The following is a 24,779-nucleotide window of genomic DNA, read 5'->3' as shown; positions in this document are numbered from 1 at the left end:
CACGATTTGGAACAATCTCACTCTATTCTCTATTCTTCTCACTCCCTCATTTTTTTTTCCACTCAGTTTCACATTTGCTGTCATGTTATGCTAGCTGGAGCACTGATGAAGAACAGTCTCCCTTATAAGTGAGCTTACTTTGCTCGTTGCATCAGCATTATTATTATACAATGTGAACAAAATCCTTATTACATTGGTGGTGTATGGTTGAGATAAACCAAATAATTATGACCAAGTTCTCCGTTTATTTTACACACACACACATACACACACACACACACAGACTTACACGCAGCACAATTTCAACTAACAAAGTTGTTACGTCATAATGCAACACTTTAGATAATCAAGAAGTGATTGCAAACATTCGAGTATATCACAATTACTGATCACTATCAGCGCTTATGCCGTCTTCTCTGTCATCATTTTCAATATCATCCCCAGTTGCCAGTGATGTAACATCCTCTTTCTGTATTATTGTTTTATCATGTTCAACGATTCATCATCATCGTCGTCACTACCAACACCATCCTCCTCCTCCTCCTCCTCCTCTTCATCATCATCATCATCATCATCATCATCATCACATCACCCTCATCATCCTCCTCTTCATCATCATCATCATCACCATTATCATCGCATCCCTATTATCGCATCATCATCACCATCCTCCTCCTCCTCTTCCTCTTCCTCGTCATCATCGTCATCATCACCATCACTACTACCATCACCGTCATCATAACAATCATACCCCTTATCCGCTTATATCATCATTGCCACCAAGATCGCTCCTCTCTTTGCTCTAGCTGTTATCATCATCGTCGTCGTAACTGTCTTTACGTACATCAGGTTCCCCTTCCCCGGCACCACCCTGACAATCATCACCATTTATGAATAATGATACCATCTTCAATATCAGCTTTATGATTGACATATTTTATTCAAAGTATTTTGTTTTCATCTGATACGACAGGGCTCTGCTATTGTTTACCACGGTGTTCTAGCTCTCATAAAATCGTTATAAGTCAAATAACACCCACAGAAATTACACTGTATAACTACCAAAGTAAAATGAGCAAGGTATATTCCTCAAGGATTCGGCTAGAAGCGTCATTGCATTTAAAGGCGTTATGCAAGCCATCCACCACGCAGAGTCATTCTTAGATAACTATGATCCTGAGAAGGACCAACCCACTTGGCAATGATTGTTACTGGCCAAAACACATCAGGCTATATCCATATGATATTTTCAGCGCTGAATTCACATTTGGTATCTTTTTTTTTTTTAGACATGCGAGTAACGATTATTAGAGTATCGTACATTCTTGGAATACATGCAAATGCTGTTCTGTTTCCCTGATACTTGCCGTGCCGATGTTCTCAATATGACCTATCATTAGGAGCATCGAAAGTTCAATCATGACACGTGTTTTCACCAAGCCTAATCACCCGAAAAGATAAATCGATACTGTAGCACTGGGATAGTGGGTTCCACCTCTCTGGTAGCATCGATGTGATAATGAAGGGGAAGCCGCGGGGTAGAGGTGTGTTAACTTGTCAATTTAAACGCTGGAAAAAGTATTACACGAGTTGCCCATTAATAAAAGATGTCAGGATAGCAACCCTTGCTAGAATGGCAACTTCCAATAGCAATAGCCAACCGGGAAACTGAATTCTTATTGTTACCATGACAATTACTTTCCCAGCAAGAGTTGCTATCATATCAACTTTTTGATGAAATAGGCCCTGATCCGTGGTGTCATAGAGAGGATCTCGGTGCGTTGAGCCACATTAGTGGTACTCGATGGCAGCAACAGTCCAACTCTCACCGTCAACTTCGGCGGGCTCGTAGTAGCAGTACTCGAAGACGATGTTGTCTGTACGTCCCTGGTAGGGGTATGAGCCCCATACCCAGTCACCGTTCGCCTGGTCGTTGGTGTCCCAGCGGAACCATTCCTCGGTATACGTCATGCCGTGAACCTGTCGGATAATATGGCCAGGCAGATTGAGTGGTCAGTGAACAATTTTGTTTGCTTATTGTCAATAGATTCATCACTTTACGAGACCTATCGAGGGTATCTTACGAGGGCGACTTCTTTGGCGTCATCACACGAGCTCGAGATTAGGCCAAAAAAAAAAAAAAAAAAAAAAAGGAAAAAAAAAAGAAGAAAAAAAAAAAAAAAAAGGCCCATCAGCTCGACCCCGGGTAAATAAAGCCCATGAGCTCGACAGTATGCAAATAAGGCCCACGGGACCGACACTAGGCAAATGAGGCCCATGAGACCAACACACGTGTGCATTTGCCCTGGTATCGAGCTGTTCGTCCTTGTTCGCCTTTATGTCGAACTCATGGGCCGTATTCGCCTAGCGTCGTGCTGGCGGACCGAATGGTTCGTGGGCCAATTTTACTCGATGTCGAGGTCATAGGCCTTGTTCTCTTTGTGTCTAGCTCGTGGGCTGTTTGACTCGTGGCCTGTATAACTCGTGGGCTGCATGACTCATGGGCTATGACTAGCGGATGTCGAGCTCTTCCGCTTCGTCATAAGGTTGTTGTGGTTTTATCGTTAGAGTGTCTGTGTGTGACGTGTGTTGGTGCGTGCGTGTACAATGCACTCCCGTTATAACGCACACGGTTACAACGAAATTCCGGTTAAAACGAAATTTCAATATAACGAAAGAAAACTGCCAGTCCCGAGGACTTTGTTATAACGGGAGTCCACTGTAAAGTGTTAGTCAGAGCTTTACCTCTTGGCACTGATGGTTCCTTTTTTGGAGGAAGAACGGTTCATCAGGAGGCAGGAAGATCGGGTTGGTAGCGAAGCCGTCGTCCATGCAGCAGTAGTCAATGCGGGTGTTGGTGGTGTACTCACCGCTGGGGAGCTCCCCGTCGTGTTTGTTGCCGTTAGATGTGTCCTCGTCATCCCAGTAAACCGATCCTTCGTTCATTCCTGCACGTGGAAATACAGGCAAGATTCAAACTGTATAGTATGTAAAAAAAGAATACAATCAGATTTTCGCGTTGATAACACCCAATATGATTAAACAGTCTAAATGCTACTTCAGGGTCTTAAAACATAACATCTTAGCTCTATTTTTGCAGAAAACCCCATTCAATTTGGCTAAGCGATCACAGAGAAATGTGGATTTTTGTAAAGCATGTCATGAGTATGATTCTGCCAAGTTAAGCACTTGGATATTCCTGATATGCTTTTCAAAATTTATTATTTATCCTTGACCACTGAAGCAAATCGGATGGGATTTTTCTGTAAGATGTGTGCGATGAGTTATACATTTTAGTTTCTTACTCCGAATTGTAATTAGATTGATTCACTATTTTTAAAGTTATCGTTGCGGAGGGTATCGTTGTTTGTGTGTTTGTGTGTGTTTGTTTGTTTGTTTGTTTGTTTGTTTGTTTGTTTGTTTTGGGGGGACATACGGTATGGCATTTTGTAGAACTTGAATGGTGTCATATATTCAAAAGCAAGTTAATTGTCTTCCTCGGTACACTAATAATGTGTTTAGAACAAATCAACCGTAAAGATAACTAGATACCCCTTTCAACCATGAAACAGATGAATAAAAGCATCGGACAACGTCCTCTCAAAACTTGCGGAAGGGAGAACATACACGAGATGTACAAGCAGCTTGCTTGAAATAATGGAAACCTCAGTCAAACAAGCCTTTTAAAAAGATGTGATTCTTATCGCTGGCTAAGGTATCCAGTGGTGGTGAGCTATTAATAACTTCTTGTCAAAGGATCAATGATGTTTAGCAGGGAGATGAGGAGGGCCTTCCTCTCTGCATTAATCTAAGTTGAAAGTGACCATCATATCTAAATATTCATTGATCAACACCAAGAAATGCTGATTTACCGAGTGGGCAGAAGGAGCCCTTCTTGGCCACGCAGTAAAGACCGTCCTGGAACGGCCAGTTAAAGATATCTTCCTCCTCCACGGTCTTGGAGCAGAACCAATGGTCCATGCTGCTCGCCGCCCGGCTCCCTTGGAGATGGAGCGGGTCGCTCCACCTGTTGTCTGCGGCAGTGTCCTCCGTGTCATGGAAGCGCCAGCCTTCGGCCCAGCCAATGTGAGTGTTGGGACAGCCGTACAGAGGTTTCGGAAGAGTGTAAGTTCCCTTCGGCCACGTGACAGGAATAGCAATCACGGGATCTTCAAGAGAGGATTAGGTGCATCGTAAAAGTGATCTAACGATGCAAATTTAGCAATATTCCATAGAATAATGGCACAAATAATAAGTATTGGGCTTTTGACTGAGAGCGGTCGGATAGGCCTTTGAGACAACATAAGTATTACCACACGCAAAGTGATGGCGTTTGTCAAAAAAAAAAATGAATTGAAACGGTTGTATCTAGTCGGAGAGTGATGGTGTGGAACAGTGTGGAATAAAGTAGGATCGCAGGAATGGTAAAGGCTCTCGTAGTCGATGTTGTGCTTATCGCAAAAAAAAAAAAATGCAAGGAGAGTACGCGTGTAGAGGCATGTAGAGGGACATAGCACAACAGTAAAAACATAAACAATAGTGTTTCTGCTACTAGATGAAAATTATGATATGGCAATCTAACTGATAAACAGACGAGACTGTGAATTCAGTGAACTGTCCCGAACTTAAGGTGAACTGATCGGAAACAAGACTGAATAGACTGTTTAATGAACTGAGCTGATGGAAAGTACTTAACTACTAGTATACACTGAACTAAACTGAACGCCAGGACTGAACGTAAGCGTTCACACTAATACATGAACTGGATCGAAAAAAGCAGAACCTACCGACGGCTTGCTCGACTCCCCTCCAGGCGGCGTAGTTGTTGAGAGCGAGTTCCACGTTGCTCTGAACGGTGTCTCGGGCCCTCATCCAGTCCATCGTACAGACCCGGCTCGAGATCAGGTCCTGGTACTGCTGCCAGTAGTCTCTGTCGAAGACCTCGTGCATTCCGATCAAAGAAATAGCGATGGGTTCTAAAACCATAACAGATTGAATGCGCATGAGAATGTAATATCATATCTAACAAACGCGTCTTATTCGTCTCTTTTTCCGGCGATTTTTTCTGTTCTTTCTCTTCCATTCGTCTTCTTTATCCCATTCTTCGCTTCTTCTTCTTCTTCTTCTTCTTCTTCTTCTTCTTCGATCCGATCATCATCATCATCTTCTTCTTCGGCTTCTTTTCTCCTTGGGTCAAAACACAACACCCATCAAATGAAGAGCTTGCTTCCAAAAGGTGCTAAATCCATCATTTCTCAATGGATAACGCGCCTTTTGGAAGCAAGCTCTTCAAATACTCTTCACAGTTTTTAGCCCTGAGGTTGAGGGCATCCTGGTCGGGGGGGGGGAGGGGGGCACTGAAGGAGCGTTAATATCGCAACCCTTGCCATGTATGATTCAGGGGCCGCGGAAGCGGGGGGGGGGGGGGGGCTGCAGCCCCCCCCCCCCCCCACACTTTTGGATCGTGAAAAAAAAAGAAAGAAGGGGAAAAATCGGGGGGAAAATCACACTACCCGAATTTCTCACAAAAAGTGTTCTTCAGATCGCTTTATCTTGATTTTAAAAACGCAAAAGCTCCGTCGAGTGGGAGGGGGCATCCCCTCCCACACCCTCCCCCTCTACCTCATTGGACTTTGTACATATACACATAGATGATGCACACGCGGAATAAGAGCTAAATGCCGTGATTTTGCTATTAACACCTTCCTGAAAAAAAGTCCAAATTATTTCCAGACTTTTTTTTTGGGGGGGGGGAGCTAGAAAAAAAATCCAAGTATTGCACCAAAAGTTTGCACCAGATCGCTGAATTTCAGGTCTGAAAATGTAAAATCACCTTCGTGTGGGAGGAGAAATATCCCTTTTGTATGTTACACCCTCGTGAGCATGCCTTTTCTGTTTGATTGCTTAACAGACAACGTTCATGAAATGAATTGTAACAATAGATTAATACAAGAAGTTAATTTAAATGCTACCACTTTATAGACAAATTGTTCTATGATAATCCACATCAAAATATCCTGCTACCTTATACAAGTGGGGCCGTTTCAAGTCGATAAAAGACGGAAAAACATGCATCATATTGCACCATTTACAACATAAAAATGCAAAAAGTTCTCACCGTGGGAGGGGGAACAACCCCTCCCACACCTCCCCCCCCCCCGTTCCCTCCCCTCGCCCGGGCTCGGTCGCTTCGCTCCCTCGCATAGTAACCACCGCCCTCCCAATATCACAAGATCATTATCCAGGCTACGCCGGTACGTCTAAGCGGGGGGTTTCAAGTCGATAAAAGACGCAAAAAGATGCATCAAATTGCACCATTTACAACATGAAAATGAAAAAAGTTCTCCCCGTGGGAGGGGGAACATCCCCCTCCCACACCCTCCCCCCCCCCCTTCCCTCCGCTCGCTCGGGTTCGGTCGCTTGGCTTCCTCGCATGTAACCGCCACCCTCCAAAGATCGCAAGATCATTAAGTATCCACGCTCCACGCTACGCCGGTGCGTCTAAGCGGGGGGGGGGGGGGGGGGGGGGGGGGGGGGGGGGGGTTGACCTTGATACACCCCCCCTCCGGCTGCGCAGCCCCCCCCCCCCAAACTGAAAAACGTTCCGCGGCCCCTGTGATTATGTAACGTGAGAATCCATCTGCTTTCCTCTTTCTTTTACAGGAGCTACAGAGAAAATGCTTCCTGACAAAAAGAACACACAACAACAAACCAAACAAACAAAAGACTCCACTGCTTTATTCATTTTCACCATAAAAACTCCATTTGTAAAGTTGTTGTTGTGGTTATTGTGGTTGTTGTTGTTGTTGTTGTGGTTATGTGGCTGTTGTTTTGGATGGAGGCATCATGGAAGTGGGATTTCTGTACAACTGTACTCCTAATGACAACCAATATGATCTGATAACGATTAAGCAGGCATGGCGTCTTTGCATCACTCAGCTGAACTTAAAATGTTAATATTCACTCCAATTGAACTGACTTATGCGACGACCATAGAAAGAAACCCAGAGAGAGTTCCAAGTTCGATAAAGTAGCATATTATGTTGGAACGATGCTCAACCGTGGATATGGATATGCTTTAGGATTAGGGTTAGAGTTTACTCAGCTTATTACCCTAGGACGCTGAGATCAACGTTACCCTAAGTCTAATCCTGAAGCATAAGCCTCTGCTGAGCATCATTTCAACATTACATTGTACCGTTCGATAAACACATCCTCTTCTAACAACAGAGGTTAAAAAAAACTCGTGCGTATCATCATGCAAAACTTCAACATTTTGATGAATTGAAAATGTCGAGAGCACGAGGAAAATCGAGATATGTAATTTCGACAGCACTTTCCACACGCCTACCCGGTAGATCCAACCCGCCGCTGGTGAAGTTTGAAAACTGCGAGCCGAACTTTTTTCCGCCCGTGAGCCCGGCCTCCAGAGTGTCGGTGTCCACGACGGCGGCACCACGGTAGCCAGTGAACACCTTGGTTCTAAACGAGACACTGGAATCAACCTGAAGACGCAAATAACGGTAATTTTATGCAGTCAAAAGAAAACTATAATCAAGTTCAATTAAGATGTTAATGATATCATCGTAATGATGTTGATTAAGATTAACCAACTACTGTGATTGTTCTACGCATCTTATATCATACTTTATTTTGTTTCACTTCTTGTTTGATGGGGGAAAAATAAGCTGAACTGAACTGAACTGAAGTAATGTTGAGATGGTGATGATGATAATTACATGAAAATGTTAATAATTATTAATACACATTGTAATGATATAATGCTACTAATAGGCCTACTGGTAATAAAAAATAATGATGATAATGATAGTGATTTCATTAATTATTATGATGTTAATAATAGTAATAGTTATGATATTGCAGTGGTTGCGATTCCCTTGTAATAACTGTAGTATACGTATATAACCTAAGAAAAAAATCATGTTCGCTATTAGGTAATGGGTATGATAATGATGATTATCCCAACAACAGCAACAGCAGCAAGATACTTTATTGATCAGTTCTGATCTTCAGATAATAATGTCGAACAAGTAAAACCCCGTATCGATTTACTGAAACATTGTGCTATTTCCTGTCAACATCCAAAAATGAAGTATGGTTGAGGTCATTTCTAATTGATGTGACAAACATTGGTTAGTACATTGTACTAGTGGTACATGATAATAGATATGCATGTTTGATATTCATGTAATGTCTGTATGTGTTTGTGTTTGTGTACTAGGCAACTGCAGTAAAGAGTTAGGTACCTCTGTTCGGGCGTAGTGCACAAAGTCTTCCCTGACTTCCACGTAACGCTCTGTCGTCTTGGTTCCCAGGTCAACTTGGAGGACAACGTGCTATGTCAGGTAACATTAGAGAATAGCGAGATGATTAGAAGACCATGATGAGACGCTGAGCCAACAACGTCATTCCTGGTTTCAGTCTTAGGTTTTGATAGTGCCACACCTGCCTCATCCCATATAGCCATCATTAACTGAGGCGGCTAAACGAAATCTCACAGCTATACTTTATACCTAAGCAGAAGTGTGCAGATGACGTAACGAAAATTACTTCAGTCATTATCATTATTTTACAATGATATAAGAACCCCGCCAATAAGTTTTCTGAATCTCAACAGTTATATGGGGGCTAAACCGTATCGGTAGAAGAAAGGAGATGGTTCCACGCCTCACATCTGCTGCCAGTATAGGTTTGGAAATTGCATTGTTGGCTAAATAATCAATTCTACAAATAACAGTATCAGTAAAATAAAGCCAGCATTACAGTTCGTATAGCTTTTGGTCACGTGTGTGCATAATGAATGTGTAGGTGTTTGGATGTGCCTAAATAGTCTATATGCCTATGATATCGCTTTTAATTGTCCGCATTCAATTCTATTCAGTTCAATTTTTATTTCCACTCTTTGGTTTTAAAACCATCGTCAGCCAAAGGCTGGTTTTAAGAGGGGTCGACACTGAAAGGAAAAAAAGAAGAAAATATTCATTGTGCTGATACATACATAACAGACGAAAAAAAAATAGATAAACTCATTTGCAATCACACAAGAAAGAGATTACAAACACAGTTTTGTCAAAAACAGTATACAACATACCGTTCCCCAGTCATCGAGAAATTGCATGTAGGCCGTTTCGTCGTAAGCGATTGGCAGTCGGCAGGCCGCCAGGGCGAAACCGATGTCGAGCGGGTATTTCTCGTACAGGGCGAGCTCGTTGCGATATCGGGCTTGGCCGAGGTTGCACACGGATCGGTCTTGGAAGAACACGTAGCGGTTCTTTTCGACCCCGCGTCTCACCTCATCGTACCCTGCATCGATATTAGGAACATATTAATACAGTAAGTTTTATCATGAGTATCACTTTTACTTTTATTGTGACCATACTAATGATGATTAACATTATCATAAGTATAAATTTTGTTATTATTATAATAATCATAAAAGTTCCTGTCGTGCATGTTGCATCTACAGTCTCATCAAGAAAATCATCACTATTGAAATTCCGGCTTTATGTAACTTTAAGTGAATAAGCAGATGTGATATCACGATCTCGGCGTTTCTACCTCTCCTACTGTTGCGATCTATGCTTCTACAACTATAGCTCGTGGTACTTCGTATAAACTACGTGTGTCACATCGTGATTAGTACTTATCACTCTTCTCCTTCTGCTATACTATACTGTCGCTACTAACAGTTGTAACATGCTCGAGTAGATCACCACTATATACCACCAACACTATCACTACTACAATGTCATGACCTATACTGTGCTTTAACTACTGCTAACTGCTGCTGCTGCTCTCATTACTATTACTGGTGTATACTTCTACTTCTACTTCTACCACTCCTCCTCCTCCTCCTACTACTACTACTAATATATAATGATAATGTCAACAATAATAACAATGATAAATAACATTTATATAGCGCTTGATACAGACGTTTCTAAGCGCATTAATATGGAAAAAATATTAAGCTGAAATACAGCACATATAGTTACCAATAATGTACATGATAGGGCCTACCTATACATGTATAACAATAACAAAATAGTCTTGAGTTAATAGGTAAGTTTTAAGCAATGATTTAAACTTATCTACACTTCCAGCATTTCGAATATAAAGAGGGATTTTATTCCAAAGAGATGGAGAAATGACAGAAAAAGCCCTACCACCATAACTGGTACAAGTGCGGGGACCATATAGAGTGGATGAAGAACGGAGAAATCGGGTTGAAGTGGAGGAGCAGAAAGAAATCAAATCTTTGAGATAAGATTAGGCAACATCATTTCAACTGAATTTGTAACTTACGTGAGCTGCTTGAGAACTTATATTTCGTAAAAACTCCCTTGATGCGAGCTGTTCGACAAAGATACACAGACAAAGACAGGACAAGAGAATATTACTAAAATAAAAGAATTGTTTCCTCAACACACACCAAATTCCTGATTAACATACTATCACAAATTCATAAGAGCACTTACCTACATCGCAATATAAAATCCCAGAGGGGTTATTTTTTTTTATTCAAAAGAAAAGCGGGAAATTCGACATATAGCTTAACGTCAAAACAAGACGTGCAGTACCCGATTTGTATTAGACGTATACCCTTTCGTATACACGTATGCTTTTTTGTATCGCTTTATATTTCAATATTATACACTAAGTCGTTTTTTTTTCGTCGATTGTATATGAGGTGTCCACGACATAGAAACACTGCTTTGTAGTCGCCCCCTCATTTTGTGTAAAGTTTTCTTATTAAGCAAAATTTTATTTGAAAGTATACATGCTTTCAATTCGTTCGCAGTAAACCGACGTGTAGTGAACTACTCCTGAACATTTTGTAATTTTCTTATCTCATGTTCTGTGAAAGAAGAATGAAAATCAATTGAAACTAATATTGGAATTGAAATTATATACACTGCATCACTAACCTGATTGCTCAACGTCAACCGAGATTTTCTCGGTATACGTCTCCAGACCGTAAAATGTCTGGATGGTTTTGCTGTTGGCACAGCTCGTCCTCGGCGAGTAGGCGACCTGATCGGGCACGACGTAGCTGCGATCGTGCGTCAGTTGGTTGTCGTCGTAGGTCAGCTTCAGGATCGGACGAGTGACCAAGAGACCGGGGTCGACCCCGCCGAGGTAGATGTCCCCACCCTCGGGGTTGCCGTCGATGATGTTGTAGCCGACTCCGACGAAGTTGCTGATGCCCACGGGGGTCGGAAGGGGGTCGATGTCGACGATCACCTCATCCTTGTTCTCGGTGAGCTCGACGTCAGAAGGGTACGCGACTACGAGAGTTAATGTCGCAATGACGAGGAAGATCAGGCGTCGAAAACCCGCCATTTGGCTAGCTCTTCTGTTTGTCAAAAAAGGAATAACAGATCTTCCAGTTGGTGAATGCTGTTGTTTGCTATTTTGTTATTGTTGTTGTTTTGTTTTGTCCTCTTTTCCAGACATTCTCATGGCAACCAACTTCCAGCCATATTAACAGCTGACCCTCAATGGCACATTTTCGTAAACACGTTTTAAGATTAAAATTTCTGAAGTAAAGCAATAAATCAGGGCCTGTCGTGACTACTGTAATCTGATACACGTGTATTGTTTTATTGTCACTGGAGAAAGCAGGTTACATTATATTGTCTTCTAACTTATTTTCAAGAATTTCCTATTTCTGTTTTGCTTTTTGTAAAAAGCAAGTATTCATATGATTATCGGTATTACTTCCGCTGAAACCACAGTCACCATGCAGGCACGCACAAATCGAATTTGCCACTTAATAACGTCATTCACTCCAGGAGTCCATCGTCACGATCTCAAGAACAACAACAACAACAATGAAAATAATAATAGTAATAGTAATAATAATAATAGTAATAATAATAATAATCATCATCATCATCATCATCATTCTTATAATAATATTGATAATAATAATAACAACAACAATAATAATAATAATAATAATGATAAGAATAATAACAATGATAATGATAATGATAGTAATAATGATAATATTAATTAGTACACAATCTATAATACTTTCAAATTATGAAATTATACAGCGCTTTTTTTACTTTAAACTTCTCACAGCGCTCTAATACTCTTATTGCTTTGTTCTCTACATGTTAAAAAATGAAATTAATTATAAAAGAAGACAAATGCGAAACAAACACTTACATCGCAGGAGAAGCGTTCCGCACATGAAGAGAAAAAATCTTCTCATGAACGTCGATGACCAACAATGCCGCCTCTTTTATACTCTGTCCTTGTTTGGCTAGCATGTTTTGGCGCTGAATATGTTTACACCAAGGATTAAGTTGGTAGGGATTATACCATAAGGCATTTAAAGTGATATCATTGATTTCTATCATGAGCTTATCACGTGATTCACGTCACCTGTCATTTCCTCAGACTGTCCCATCATTGGTCTGACAGCATCGATCTGAATTCGTTTTATTTGGCTACTTTGCCTATTATATAACAGATTACAAAAGTGAACACGTCATACTGTTATCACGTGATGGTCATTATAGTGAAAATGTGAAGTAAGTAGAATCCCGGTTGTGACCCGCTCATAATTCACCTCTATCAAAGAATATGGGGCACATGGAAAGAGATGAAATCAAATCAATGCTGTTAATTTGATTTTAAGTGACTCAATCAATTATAATCAAGAGAAGGTAATGCAAACGTTTAAAACGTTTCCAAAGGCACACTGTTTGTTTCACTTGTTACAAGCAGACAGAATTCCACTTATTATTTTATTATGACGGATTCGTTTTCTGCATAATGATCATAAATCGTTTTGGTGCAAAAAGAGAAGAAGAAGAAGAAGAAGAGGTAAACAGTGAGGTATTCTCTGTCGTTTGATTGAAGGTCAAAAACTATGCTTGCTATACATACAGGTGTCCAGTTCAAATTAATGAAACACTTTACGAACAATCAATAATGCTTTGAAACATAAATGAAAAGTGGACATAAAAGGAAATTATAGAATTGAATTGATATGCTTTTTTTGTTCAGTTACAGAGGTCATAATTCAGATCAATAAAAGCTTTAGCCTGGAATCGTTCAACCTTTTGGATTAAAAAGAAAATAACGCCTCCCCCTAAAATGACACGTGATCAACTGTGTATATTATACCAAACGTGTTTTCTTTTTTGAGCCATTTAACCCCGACACAGCGCAAGTCTATTCTTTTATCTACAACAGTTTAATCAATCCGATTCCAAGATCACATCAAGGAATTCTGATCTAAAACTTTGCTATTAAAAAAGGATCAAACAGCTTATTCCGCGGGAGCTCCGGTCTAAAGCCACAAATTATCTTAAAGGACAAGTCCACCTTCATATACATAAGGATTGAGAGAATGCAAGAATATTAGTAAAACACATCAGTGAAAGTTTGAGGAAAATTGGACAATCCGTTCAAAAGTTACGAATATTTTAAGTATCTGTGCAGTCACTGCTGGAAGAGAAGACTATTACAGTGTATGATGTCACATGTGTACAACTATATAAGGAAAATAAAAAGAGAATTTCACAACACTTTAGTTTTTGAATAAAGTGCACAGTTTTTCGACTTGCTACTGACGTATGTTAAGGGTAATATTATTCCCCCTGCCTTCTGAAAGAGAGAAGTCGAGTGTTCTTTTGTTATGGGAGAAAAATGGAAATATGTTGAATTTTCTTTATTCTTTCTTTATATCGTTGCACTCATGTGACATCACAAGCTATAGTAGTCTTTTCATCCAGCCGTGACTGAGCAGAAACTTCAAAAATTCATAACTTTTTATCGGATTGTCCGATTTTGCTCAAACTCTCACTGATGTGTTCTACTAATATTGCTGCATTCACTCAACCCACATGTCTATGAAGGTGAACTTGTCCTTTAACGAAGTAAGAAAAAATATGTAGATATGTATGTATATAGGTATCATGCTGAAAAAAACCCCGTGAAACAAAGTTAAACAAAAGTGCCGAATGTGTAAAGTCTGCGAACATCATACGAACTATCCTAAAGCATTTTCAAGAACACTCTTTGGATGACGAAACCCTATCTTGTCTTTGTGTATACGTGTTCCTCGATCCATCACTCCGAAGATCTTCAAACCAAAGGATTTGTGTACTAGTATGCGTGTGTGTGTGGGTTGTGTGTGTGTGTGTGTGCGTGTGTGTGTATGTGTGTGTGTGTGTGTGTGTGTGTGTGTGTGTGTGTGTGTGTGTGTGTGTGTGTGTGTGTATGTGTGTGTGTTTAAAGGGAAGGTAAACCCCAAGAGCAATGTGGATTGAGTGAAAGCAGCAGCATTAGTAGAACACATCAGTGAAAGTTTGAGGAAAATCGGACAATCGATGCAAAAGTTATGAATTTTTAAAGTTTTGATGTTGGAACCGCTGGATGAGGAGACTACTAGAGGTTATGACGTATGAGTGGACAATAACACCAAGAAAATATAAAGAAAATTCTGCAAGAATCCATTTTTCATAAAAATTACAAATTCCATCAACTTGATATTGACATATGTTAAGGGTAGCAATTATTCCCCCTGCTTTCTGAAAGCGGTTGGTCCATTCCTCTCTCATAATTCTAGAAAAGTGAATTTTTGTTGAATTTCCTTTATATTTTCTTTGTATTGTTGTCCACTCATACGTCATATCCTCTAGTAGTCTCCTCATCCAGCGGTTCCAACACCAAAACTTTAAAAATTCATAACTTTTGCATCGATTGTCCGATTTTCCTCAAACTTTCACTGATGTGTTCTACAAATGTTGCTGCTTTCACTCAATCCACATTGTTCTTGGGGTTTACCTTCCCTTTAATGATTGCAAATTGTTGTAGAACATCCACAATCCGTACGTGGCTCATCGATTCTTATATCATTACGATAAACGTTGTAGTGCTCATTTTGTATGATTCAGCCTTTCATTTTCTCACTGGTCAACACTTTACTAAGAATTATTTCCGTCCGTCCTCTCCAGCTTGTTTTGTGACGCTGACCGTTTCCATTACTGTCCAGAAATGAGTTTACCATCGCTCTGGTCCACTACGTTGCGAACACTATCTCAAAAATTCTTCGCGAACAACGCAATTTTACAGTCTGTCACTCCTCCGCAGGCTACGGTCACCATAGCAACGCGAGAGAGACATCCTTTCAACCAATCTCCTTCTTCCTTCACTCCACATCTGAAGAAGTTTAACATGCCTGATACAATTTATCCACAGAATTAACATTCATGTCTTGATAAAAATTCAACAATTCATGCTCATACAAAGATTTCTGGACTAGCTTTCGACGTGAAAACTGTCAAGTCGAAAACTCGTACAACCTCACCATCTAGTTTTACAAACATCGGATTCGCAAACTTCTCTCTCACACTAGAGAGAAGGATCTTTCTCGCTATCTATCTCTGTCTCTAAATTTCATATTCTGTGTCGCGTTATAAATACACGTACTTATTGGAACACGGGGAAATGCAATTCTAGTAACTGAACTTTAGAAGACCACTTAATTCCTTCAGAGAAGGCCTCTCATCGACCCCAGACGCAGCCCCGAAGCACGGAGTAGGACTATATAAAATTTTATGTTAAATTAAACAATTACGAATGGTGAGTAGGATAACTTAACTCTTTGCATTCCTCGTCAAATCCATGTCCTACATCGAAAACCATTTCAACTTGTTTAATGAAGATTGTTAAGAGATTATACTTACTGTACGGGTTTATATACCGGTAGTATACTTAGAATATAAATGTGTATTAATGGGATATGTTTACTATTGGTCTGTTTTGTGTTTATCTATATGTTCATTGTATATACAATGTACATGTACTGGAATGCAGTGCATGAGGGCTCACATTCCTAAAAGGGAGACGGTAAAATAATTGTTTTTGTGAGACCTAGCCCATGTGTATTTTCCCTGTACAAATGAGAATTTTGTGTTTAAATTACGTGTACCTCGTGAACGTACATTAGGCATACAGTTTGCAATTGTGTGGTCCTTGCTCGCAGCACTTGCACGTTCCGCAACGCACTGGCCACTGTTGAATTTCACGATCCGATCCGCATCTTTTGGCTACGGCCGTATTGTACGGTACAATAACCGTGTGTATGTATTGCATAATACAGTACTGAGCCGAGCTGCGAGTACGTAAAATCTCGTGCCTCGCCAAAAGAACGTGGACGAAAATGGCAGATTCGAAACTGTCGAATGCTCTGAGCATCGCCAAGGCGCTTTATAAGGATCAGTTTACGAGGTGAGCTGAGGTTGATAAAAAAGGATCGCATGTAATCTATGATCAAACTAGCGTCATTTTAATTGTGAAATGTCATTAACACAACCACGTTGATCCAACCTGTAGAGATCTACCTAGTCCGACACGCTCATTTTTGTGTGTGTACTAAATTTGCACTTCTGAGCAAAAAGGTCGGGCTAGCTCGCCAGCCTAAGGCCTAAGCAAAAGTCAATATTACCCACTGTAGTTTAGTATTTAGATTTACTATTCAAGCCTTCTTTTAAAGCTAGATTCAGTTTACTTCACTTGCTGCTTGTAAATGTAACAAATGACAGTGCTGGGCTGGACAAGTAGTAAATTTACTTTAAATTTAAATTAGACTACTGTCGACCTGTAGCTGTCTGGAGTAAGATATTTTAAAAATGAGGGGTAAATATAGGCCTGGATAGAGACAAAATGTACTGTAAGCTACCTAAAGACAGTATATGGGATGGAAATTGAGTATTGTTCTAATCGTGAGTTCTCACATGATTACTTAGTATTACATTCAGAATATCAACATTGTCAGCATTTACAGCAAATGCAGATGGAGATAGTGGCCAGCCAGAGTCTATTAAAGCCAATTCTAAATTAAATTTAATTTGCATGAAATACGGTTGCCTCAGATGAGTTTATACTGGAGGCTTAAATCTGTGACTACCAACCATGGACAGAATTCTTGAATTGACTTTCATATTCCACAGTACTTGAGGGTGTTCCCTCATGACACATACAATTATTCTAGAACATTGATTTTATTTTAAGAGTTTGTCATGCCCTCTAATCCTCTTTCCTTTTCATCTCATATTAATGTTGCAGGGAGTTTGTACGTAACCTAGCCATTTTTGGAGTCGGTGTCTGGATTGCCAGGGAATTTTCCAGCGTAGAGGTGATGGCCCCACAACCCACATAATGACTGAAAAGGAATCGCCTGGCTCGCGCTGTCTTGGGTAAATGTGCATGCTCGTATGTTTGTTACAAAAGAATAAAAAACAACAAGATTTTATGACAAAGTTATTATTTTATTGACAGTAGCAGAAATTGTTGTTTGTTTGTTTGTTTGTTTGTTTTTTGGCAATGCTTTGTAAGAATCTTCAGCCTGTAGCTAGAAATTTCCCAGATATCTAGACATTTGATTCAATGATTCTATGCAGTCATGATAAGATATGATGTGATGCTATGGTCTTTTTATGATAATTGTATTTTTTCTTTCAGAGGATTAGTGTCTTTGAAAATCATTTAAGATCTTTTGCCATTTTTTTTTCAGAATCTCATGTTGAAATTATATTTGAAAAAGTCATTGACTTTATACCATGTTACCCTTTTTGTGTATGTAGCCTTTCCTCTGCATGTGTTGCAGTAGTTTAGTAAGATATGGCACTTTTTATGGAAAAAATTGTATCATTTTCTCTGTCATTAACTGTTGCAGATGGCCATGGAATGAAAGAAATTGCTGAAGAGAAAGAAACTGCTGCGGAATATGGAGAATGCTATAGTTGGAATTGAATCATTGCAGCAAAGGATGGATTGTACGCTATGGCAGACTTTCTGTTTGAAACCATCACATAGCATGTCGGCTTCTTGGCACCCAAGGAATGGACACAGTACGGAGTCATGGTTATTGGACACTTGAAGTGATTCTGCGACGCTTGCATTTCGTGGATTGTATTTGCAACAACACGAAGGCATCGTTGTACAATATACGGTTTGACATATATTCGTGTACACATTCGGTCCAGTTATAGCCAGTTTTGAATCAGATTAACAATCATGGCAAATGTTGACCTCACCATAGATTTCAGAGACAACATCCCAAACCTGCATGGATGTCCCAATTGTTTATATTTGCTTAGGAGGCAACATATAAAGATCACTAAATTTTATGAAAAGTAGACTTTCTTTTCCTGTATAGTAATGACTATTACTTGAGCAAGGTTAGCTCATGGTTATGTTGTAGCTCCCTGATCAGCTGTAGCCAGGAGACAACTATCTTCTTGTACCAGCTCCGTTGATCCCCCCCGCGCGCAAGTATCCCATCATTTAGTCTATGTCTCAGCCATTTCCATGAAACACTAGGTATTTCTCGACAACTTGTGATTGTGCTTTGCATTCTAGTTCCACTTTTGGATACATCAGGGAATGAATAATGAAACAAAATGAAAGAACAGGAGCATAATGAAAAAAAAAGAAGCTAAAATGTGTATTTTGAACTTCATATGTCTGTAATTCACTTACTACGTGTACTCCGTAGTATTTACGTGTTTGTTTCGTGTATTAAAATGAAAGGTCATTTTGGACTGTGGAAAATGCTCAAGACAACTGTAGTGTTTTGTTGCTTTGTTTTGTTTGTTTGTTTGTTTGTTCTTTTCGTTAGGTTGTCCTAAATGAATGGTCAGACTGCTTGTAAATAATATTGTCATGTAATGTTGATGATGTCATAGTGCTATTAAGCATTTCAATACACGTGACCCAACCAGTACATTCAGAGACTCCAACTTTCCCGCTTTCGATGGGAGATCTCCCGCCGAAAGCCCATTTTTGCAGAATTTCCCATTCTCCCGCTTGAGAGTTAATTTCTCCTGCTTGAAATGATTTCTTACTTAATTTCATTTTCTGCTGAAAAATAAGCCTTAGATAGCACTAGAGAGCATCTAGAACCCCTAGACCGCAAGGAACTTTGTGCTCGTGATGTGCGCAGCGCACATCAAGTTGGAGTCTCCTGTTTGCTAGGGGTTTCAGGTGGGAGAATCTCCAGATCAGAAGGTGCTTAGGGTTGGAGTCTCTGTACATTTCAGGAGTAAAAATGTCTTTTCAAGTGTTAGTTATAAAAAAAACAGTGAAAATAGATCATGTGGAGGGAGGGTGGTCCCTCTTATCCCAAATGACATTCCTCAAGATACTTCACAGTACACATACATCATAACATGACCACTTGAAGTGGGATCATTGATTTTTTTTTTAAGTTTAGTTTTATTTTCTTTTGATGCTTGTATTTGGTAAACTGGGAATGTAGTGAATCAAAATGTTTATTGGCTACAGAGTAAACTGAATGCTTACTCGTTTGCAGTGATGCAAGAGTTTGACGGTGTGAGAGATTGTAAGATGCAAATGAAATTTGATTGAAAGTATTCTCAAAAACATGATTGTCATTTGTAGTCCAGAGGTATATCTGCAGTCCGTACAATTCCATCTTTAAAACATGATACTAAGAGTTCAAGCTTTGCTTGATGTTGTGTGTTCTTTTGCCATGATGCACTCGTATGTGTCTGTGTGTGAGCATATCAATCAGGAGTTACATTGTGTGATTGATTGGCCAGTGTGAGATAATACAGCTGTCGTGTAGAAAATCAGTTGCTCATAATTGGCTGGGAGAGCCATGTGAGTGTTGTAACTGCACATGATTTGCTCCTTTTTTCAAGAAACGTGTTTACAAACAAGAAATGTTTGCAATCTGAAACCCATCCATGTCTTATTAGTCACTGGACAAAAAAGTGTTAATCCATCCTTTTAAAACTCACCAAAATTTAGCTTCTTCATGTGTGGCATTTACTGAATGTACAGGTGTCCATGTACATCATTCATGCATGTGGTCATGTTTTGCTTAGGAAACTGTAGAACCTGGTTTGGACTAGATTTAGACAATGTCAACTCTGTTTACATTGCCCAGGTACAGTGTTATTTACTTTTGAAGAGAATAGAGCCTCTGGGACGTAGTTGTGTAATGTTTGTGGGAAGTGTGCCATGTGTTTGAAAAAAGTTAATTATTAGCTGAATTTGTAGAGCTACTTCTTTTCAACCCAGACAAGCATAATTATACACACTCACATTCACAAATATTGTGGAGCAGAGCAGTACACATATATTTGTATCCACAGATTGCTCTTGAACATCAAAGAAGCCATAATCCTCATGTTGTTTCTGAAAATTCAACATCAAAGAAGCCTGAATGGCCACTCCCCAATTCTTCCATGAGGTGCTCATGATTAATAAACTCTCAAAACAAAATTCTCTGATTTTCTACATAAAAAACTGAACATGGGTAAACCCCTTTAAATACTTCTGAAATCTGCGAGGGCACACACACACACACACACACACCCTCACACACACACACTCACACACAAAAAACAACTTTCTTTTTGAACAATGATGCTAATGCGGCAGGAAAACATTCTGTAAAAGTTAAGTTCTTGGGTGTCTGTAGGAAATGTCCAAGGCCACTATCATTCTATCGGAGCCCCCCTCTTACCCCTATTCTATTACAAGTGTGTACTCCATGGCAATCTTCAATGGGCTCTCTCTTACCTGAAATAAAGTGCAGTGAGAATCATGGTGGCATAGATGTAGGTATGTAAACCTTTCCTCATGATTACCGGTGGTCCGATTTACTACTAAAGTCTTCATAGGTGAAATACAAACTTGACTGACAAACTGACCATTTTAATGTCAAGGTGATTTTATTGGAACTCTTTGACAAGGCATGACAATATCTCGCATGGAGTTATATAAACAATCTGAAGATTTATACATCATAAATTGCAAACTATTTTTTTTTTTCAGCAGAAAAATCAGTATCCCTGGTGTTCCCACATGACTTCAAATCTCACATTTGGAATGCAAACATAAAATTAAAAAAAAAAAAAAAGCCAGGGAAAGTCATAAAGTACATTACTGCAGATAATATACATGTAATCACATCTAATAGAATACAATTTCTCTTCACTTTGAATACATGGAATGAAATTAACTGAAAAATAGACAGACTACATAGGCTTTTACAAAGGATATTTCCCTTGAGACACTAGCTTTTCAGAAAAATAGTGTGTATGCATGTAGCATAAAACAGTAAAAGTCAAAGTCTTCTATGGGTGATGGTAAATTTGCTACATAAACTAGCACTATAGTGACTACAATCTGTCATTTTTTTTTTCTTTCTGATTGATTACAACTGCATAGAATTGGAAAGAAAGACTGCACGAAATATACATGAATCAACCATGAGGAGATAGTATGATGACCTCCAGTAGTAGACATGCAATGGAAAGAGAACATTGGGTTCAATTCTTTTAGAGCCTGGAGAGTTTTCACAAACTTTGTATTTACACATTAAAACTGTGAAAGTGAATTCATAATATGAGTCTTCCTAAGTATTTCTGAAATGTCACTTTTTGAATTTTGATATTCAATCTTGCGTTTATATTGTCACTTCCATTCGTACGTGTACAAAGCATGAATACCTCTTTGAATTACATATATACACTGTACACAAATATGCTTCTGTAACTGTAAATATACATTACATCAAACTCTTAAATAGATTTCACAATTTTACTGACAGCTGTTTCATTTATCTGCATGTAACATAAACAAGACACTGTTGTGATATACTTCAAAATAAGGACGGAATTCATTTTTGTACACTTAAGTCACCGTAGGACGGTGAATACAAGGCCCCAGAAAACAGGAATGTCAGGCACTGTGCATCATGAAGCACACTGATACAGAAGTACATGTGAAAAAAAACACATCATTTCAAGACACCTGCAAGTATTTTGCCCAGGTGAAAACTGTCGAGCAACAGCAAAGAACATCAAACGTTTACCACTTATTGGTAAGAAAGGCTTTTAAATCTCACGACCAGATTAGCTCCAATTGTCCACTTTGTGTTTTCAGAGCATATAGAAATTCTCTTTCAAATTACATTTCAAGTTCCGGCTTGTGTTTCTTGCAGTTTCTGCTACGGTATTCAAGATGACATTAGATGCTGGTGATATGAGCAGAATAATGTTACTCAACATGAATTTCACAATATACATATGTGAATACATATAATTTTTTTTTTTCTACCTCCCTCACTTTAGTCCTCTGCAACAGCACTGCACTGCATAGCACCTAAGCAGGAATGTGATAATCTGGATGATGAATGCAACTCTCCACTTTACAAATGCAGGAACCTCAAACTTTCAGATAGAAAGTAGGCACATATAAAAAAGAAAACATCTTACATGAAGTAATGCCATTTTTTTTTCTCACTGACATCTCTGTACAGACTGTTGAGAGAAATACAAAGTTGCATTAGCACATCCTACATTTAGTACAGCTAGCTCTTTTGTCATTATGAACATCTGTACTGATCAGAAAAGAAACATGAACAAACATGTCCCAGATCTGGTAACCTTATTGACAGCATGCTTTACAAGGCTTGCCTGCCACATCATCCAGACGTGCCAAGCATGGCCTAGTAGTCCAAACTCATTAGGAGAGCCGTGCCCCTCTTGGTCCAGTGGTCGGTTGGGAAGGCACCTGTCTTCAGGTCAACCGCTACGACGTACGACGCACGGCCCGTCGAGCCGCTTCGGTTGGGGTAGTAGTAGCAGGGGCAGGAGTAGTTTCCTGAGTGGTTGGTAAGAAGAAACAAAATTTTACAAGTAATTGTGAATAATTCTACAAACATCATTAAGCCTTTTTTGCACAACAGCTGTATACAATCATGAGCGCTTCAACCAGCACTTAATATGTAGCATTGAGTTTAGCCTGTTCTAGACTTGCTATATTCAGTTTTTCGTCTCTTTTTTCAAGGTCGACAGAGCTCAACTTTATGTAAGTGCATAGTCAACCATCTCTACATTCATCTTTGCTGCTCTTCTTGTTTTCCAAATATTTTAAGTGTTTGGAAGAGATCTTTGAAGACTGCATTGTACACTAGTCATAAATTGCACATCTAATAATCTGAGGATACTTCAGGAGTGTTTTCTAAAATGTTCTCTTCCATCATCCAATCTCTATCCAACTTCTCTGCTCCTAGCTCCCTAAAGACTTAGAGAGGATGCTAGATTGGAAGATGATATGTGACATTGTTTAAATTGTCACACCCATGTAATTCATTTTGATTTAATTTGATTTTAATTTGATTTGAGAAGCAAAATAAATATGAACGAACGAACGCATGAACATATCAAAACACTGACTTGACAAATATTCAAGATTTTCTGTGAACAGAACTGAACTCTCATTTAAATGCTATGAATGGACAAAGTGATTAACTTTGTGGATGTTTTTGTGTTTATTAGCTGTTTGTTTGTTTGTTTGTTTGTTTTTTCGCTTGACACGAGACATCACTGAACAAACCTTTGCCACTCTTCTTCTTGTTCTCCACAGGCTTGAAGTGGATGGTAGGGATAGGGCAGACCAGCTGCATCGGGTTGGCTTCCACCAGACAGGCGTTCTTCTTGTCCCAGCCCGCCCCCTCCAGGAAGAGCCCCTTGATCCACACCCCGTCCTTGGGCGGGTCCACGATGTTGTTGTCGTCCACAGTGGACACGACAAACTCCCAGGACAGGGAGTCGACAGAGATCTGTAGAGAAACATACAGGCATTAAGTTAGAACAATACAGAATCTAACATCATGCATGTGCAATGATGTAATGCCAACTTCAAAGTTCAAAGTATTTCATTGTCACATAACTTTTTTTTTTTTTTTTTTTTTTAGATGCTAATCTTTTCAGAACTCCAGGGGGAGGGGTGTTTCATAAAGCTGTTCGAAATTTACGAACAACTTATGAGCGACTGGTGATCAGTTGCGATGTGCTATACTTACTAGAATTTCAATAATTCACCACAAGAACTGATCACCAGTCGCTCGTAAGTCGTTCGTAACTTTACGAACAACTTTATGAAACAGGGCCCAGGCTGCCATGATGATGAGAAAATTAATTAGAATGGGATTCTCCTGCACTCTTGAGAATCAGTCCTACTCACTTGTTTTTAAATGATTGATTAGGACATAGCATGTGTTCTAAAATGTCATAATTTGTATTGCTTTATGCAATTACGCAGGATTACACTTATGCCATTTTCCCCTAATGTTATGTGTCTACAGTATGTATGTGTATGAGAGTATATTAGTTTGAACTGTTTGAAAACTGCAGTCATGAAATAGAATAGAAAATGAACATTATGATGTTTACACATTGTTACAATAGCAGTTTTAGTTCAGCATCAAGTCAGACCAGGGCGCAGCTGGAATAAATGCTATGGACGTATAATGCATTAATCACTCAATCACACTCACATTATTCTGCCTGGCTGAAGTCTGAAGGACGGCCGTCAAGAAGCCTGTAGGGAAGGTGAATGCAGACATCCAGAAGATGACCGGAGGGTGGGCTGTGCTGGCCCACTTCTCGAACTGGTCCACCCTCATCAGGAGGTCACGGGTCCAAGATCCCAGCTGCTTGTTGGACGGGTAAGCCTGGAGGGAAAGCCAGCAGAGGCAGAATTCACACTATCAGTCTCATGCGAAAGCTAGTTTTGCATAAGAATGCTTTTATCTGTAGCTGCACCTTCAATATCTCAAAGTCCTAAAGCAATGAATCATATGCTAGAACAATTAAGTTTCAATCCATGATTTCACTTCTTAAAAGAGAAGTCAATTACGCAATGTACACTTACAATGATGTGACTTATACTACAGCATCTGCACAATCACC

At 39.6% G+C, this 24,779-nt stretch overlaps 2 protein-coding genes and 1 long non-coding RNA gene across 3 annotated transcripts in view; 1 reads left to right on the top strand and 2 right to left on the bottom strand.

Moving 5' to 3' along the window:
* Positions 1–1,791: 1,791 nt before the first annotated feature.
* On the bottom strand, positions 1,792–11,364 carry LOC139734464 (uncharacterized). The gene is made up of 9 exons (XM_071645248.1): positions 10,950–11,364; positions 10,327–10,374; positions 9,113–9,324; positions 8,268–8,357; positions 7,352–7,505; positions 4,788–4,976; positions 3,873–4,169; positions 2,746–2,948; positions 1,792–1,980 (listed from the first exon to the last, which is right to left on the bottom strand). Exons 1-9 carry the CDS (start codon positions 11,362–11,364, stop codon positions 1,792–1,794), a joined length of 1,797 nt encoding a protein of 598 aa, XP_071501349.1.
* A 4,784-nt stretch (positions 11,365–16,148) lies between these two features.
* LOC139734433 (uncharacterized) lies at positions 16,149–18,284 on the top strand. Its single transcript, XR_011711160.1, has 3 exons — positions 16,149–16,275; positions 17,113–17,243; positions 17,723–18,284. It is a non-coding gene; the product is annotated as an uncharacterized lncRNA (long non-coding RNA).
* A 4,247-nt stretch (positions 18,285–22,531) lies between these two features.
* Positions 22,532–24,779, bottom strand: part of LOC139734432 (dynein axonemal heavy chain 2-like) — an 80,045-nt gene continuing 77,797 nt past the window's right edge. Inside the window, exons 79-81 of the mRNA XM_071645218.1 lie at positions 24,365–24,541; positions 23,422–23,647; positions 22,532–22,686 (exon numbers count right to left, since the gene is read on the bottom strand). Of these exons, the coding sequence (XP_071501319.1) occupies positions 22,532–22,686; positions 23,422–23,647; positions 24,365–24,541 (558 nt within the window). The remainder of the gene's footprint in view (positions 22,687–23,421; positions 23,648–24,364; positions 24,542–24,779) is intronic.

The sequence above is a fragment of the Diadema antillarum genome, unplaced genomic scaffold (genome assembly GCF_040938485.1).
Source record: "Diadema antillarum isolate AM-2024a unplaced genomic scaffold, OU_Dant_1.0 seq00000526_RagTag, whole genome shotgun sequence".
Classification (NCBI taxonomy): Eukaryota; Metazoa; Echinodermata; class Echinoidea; order Diadematoida; family Diadematidae; genus Diadema; species Diadema antillarum.
Note: the sequence above shows the minus strand (reverse complement) of the source record. Positions and strands in the feature narration are given on the sequence as shown.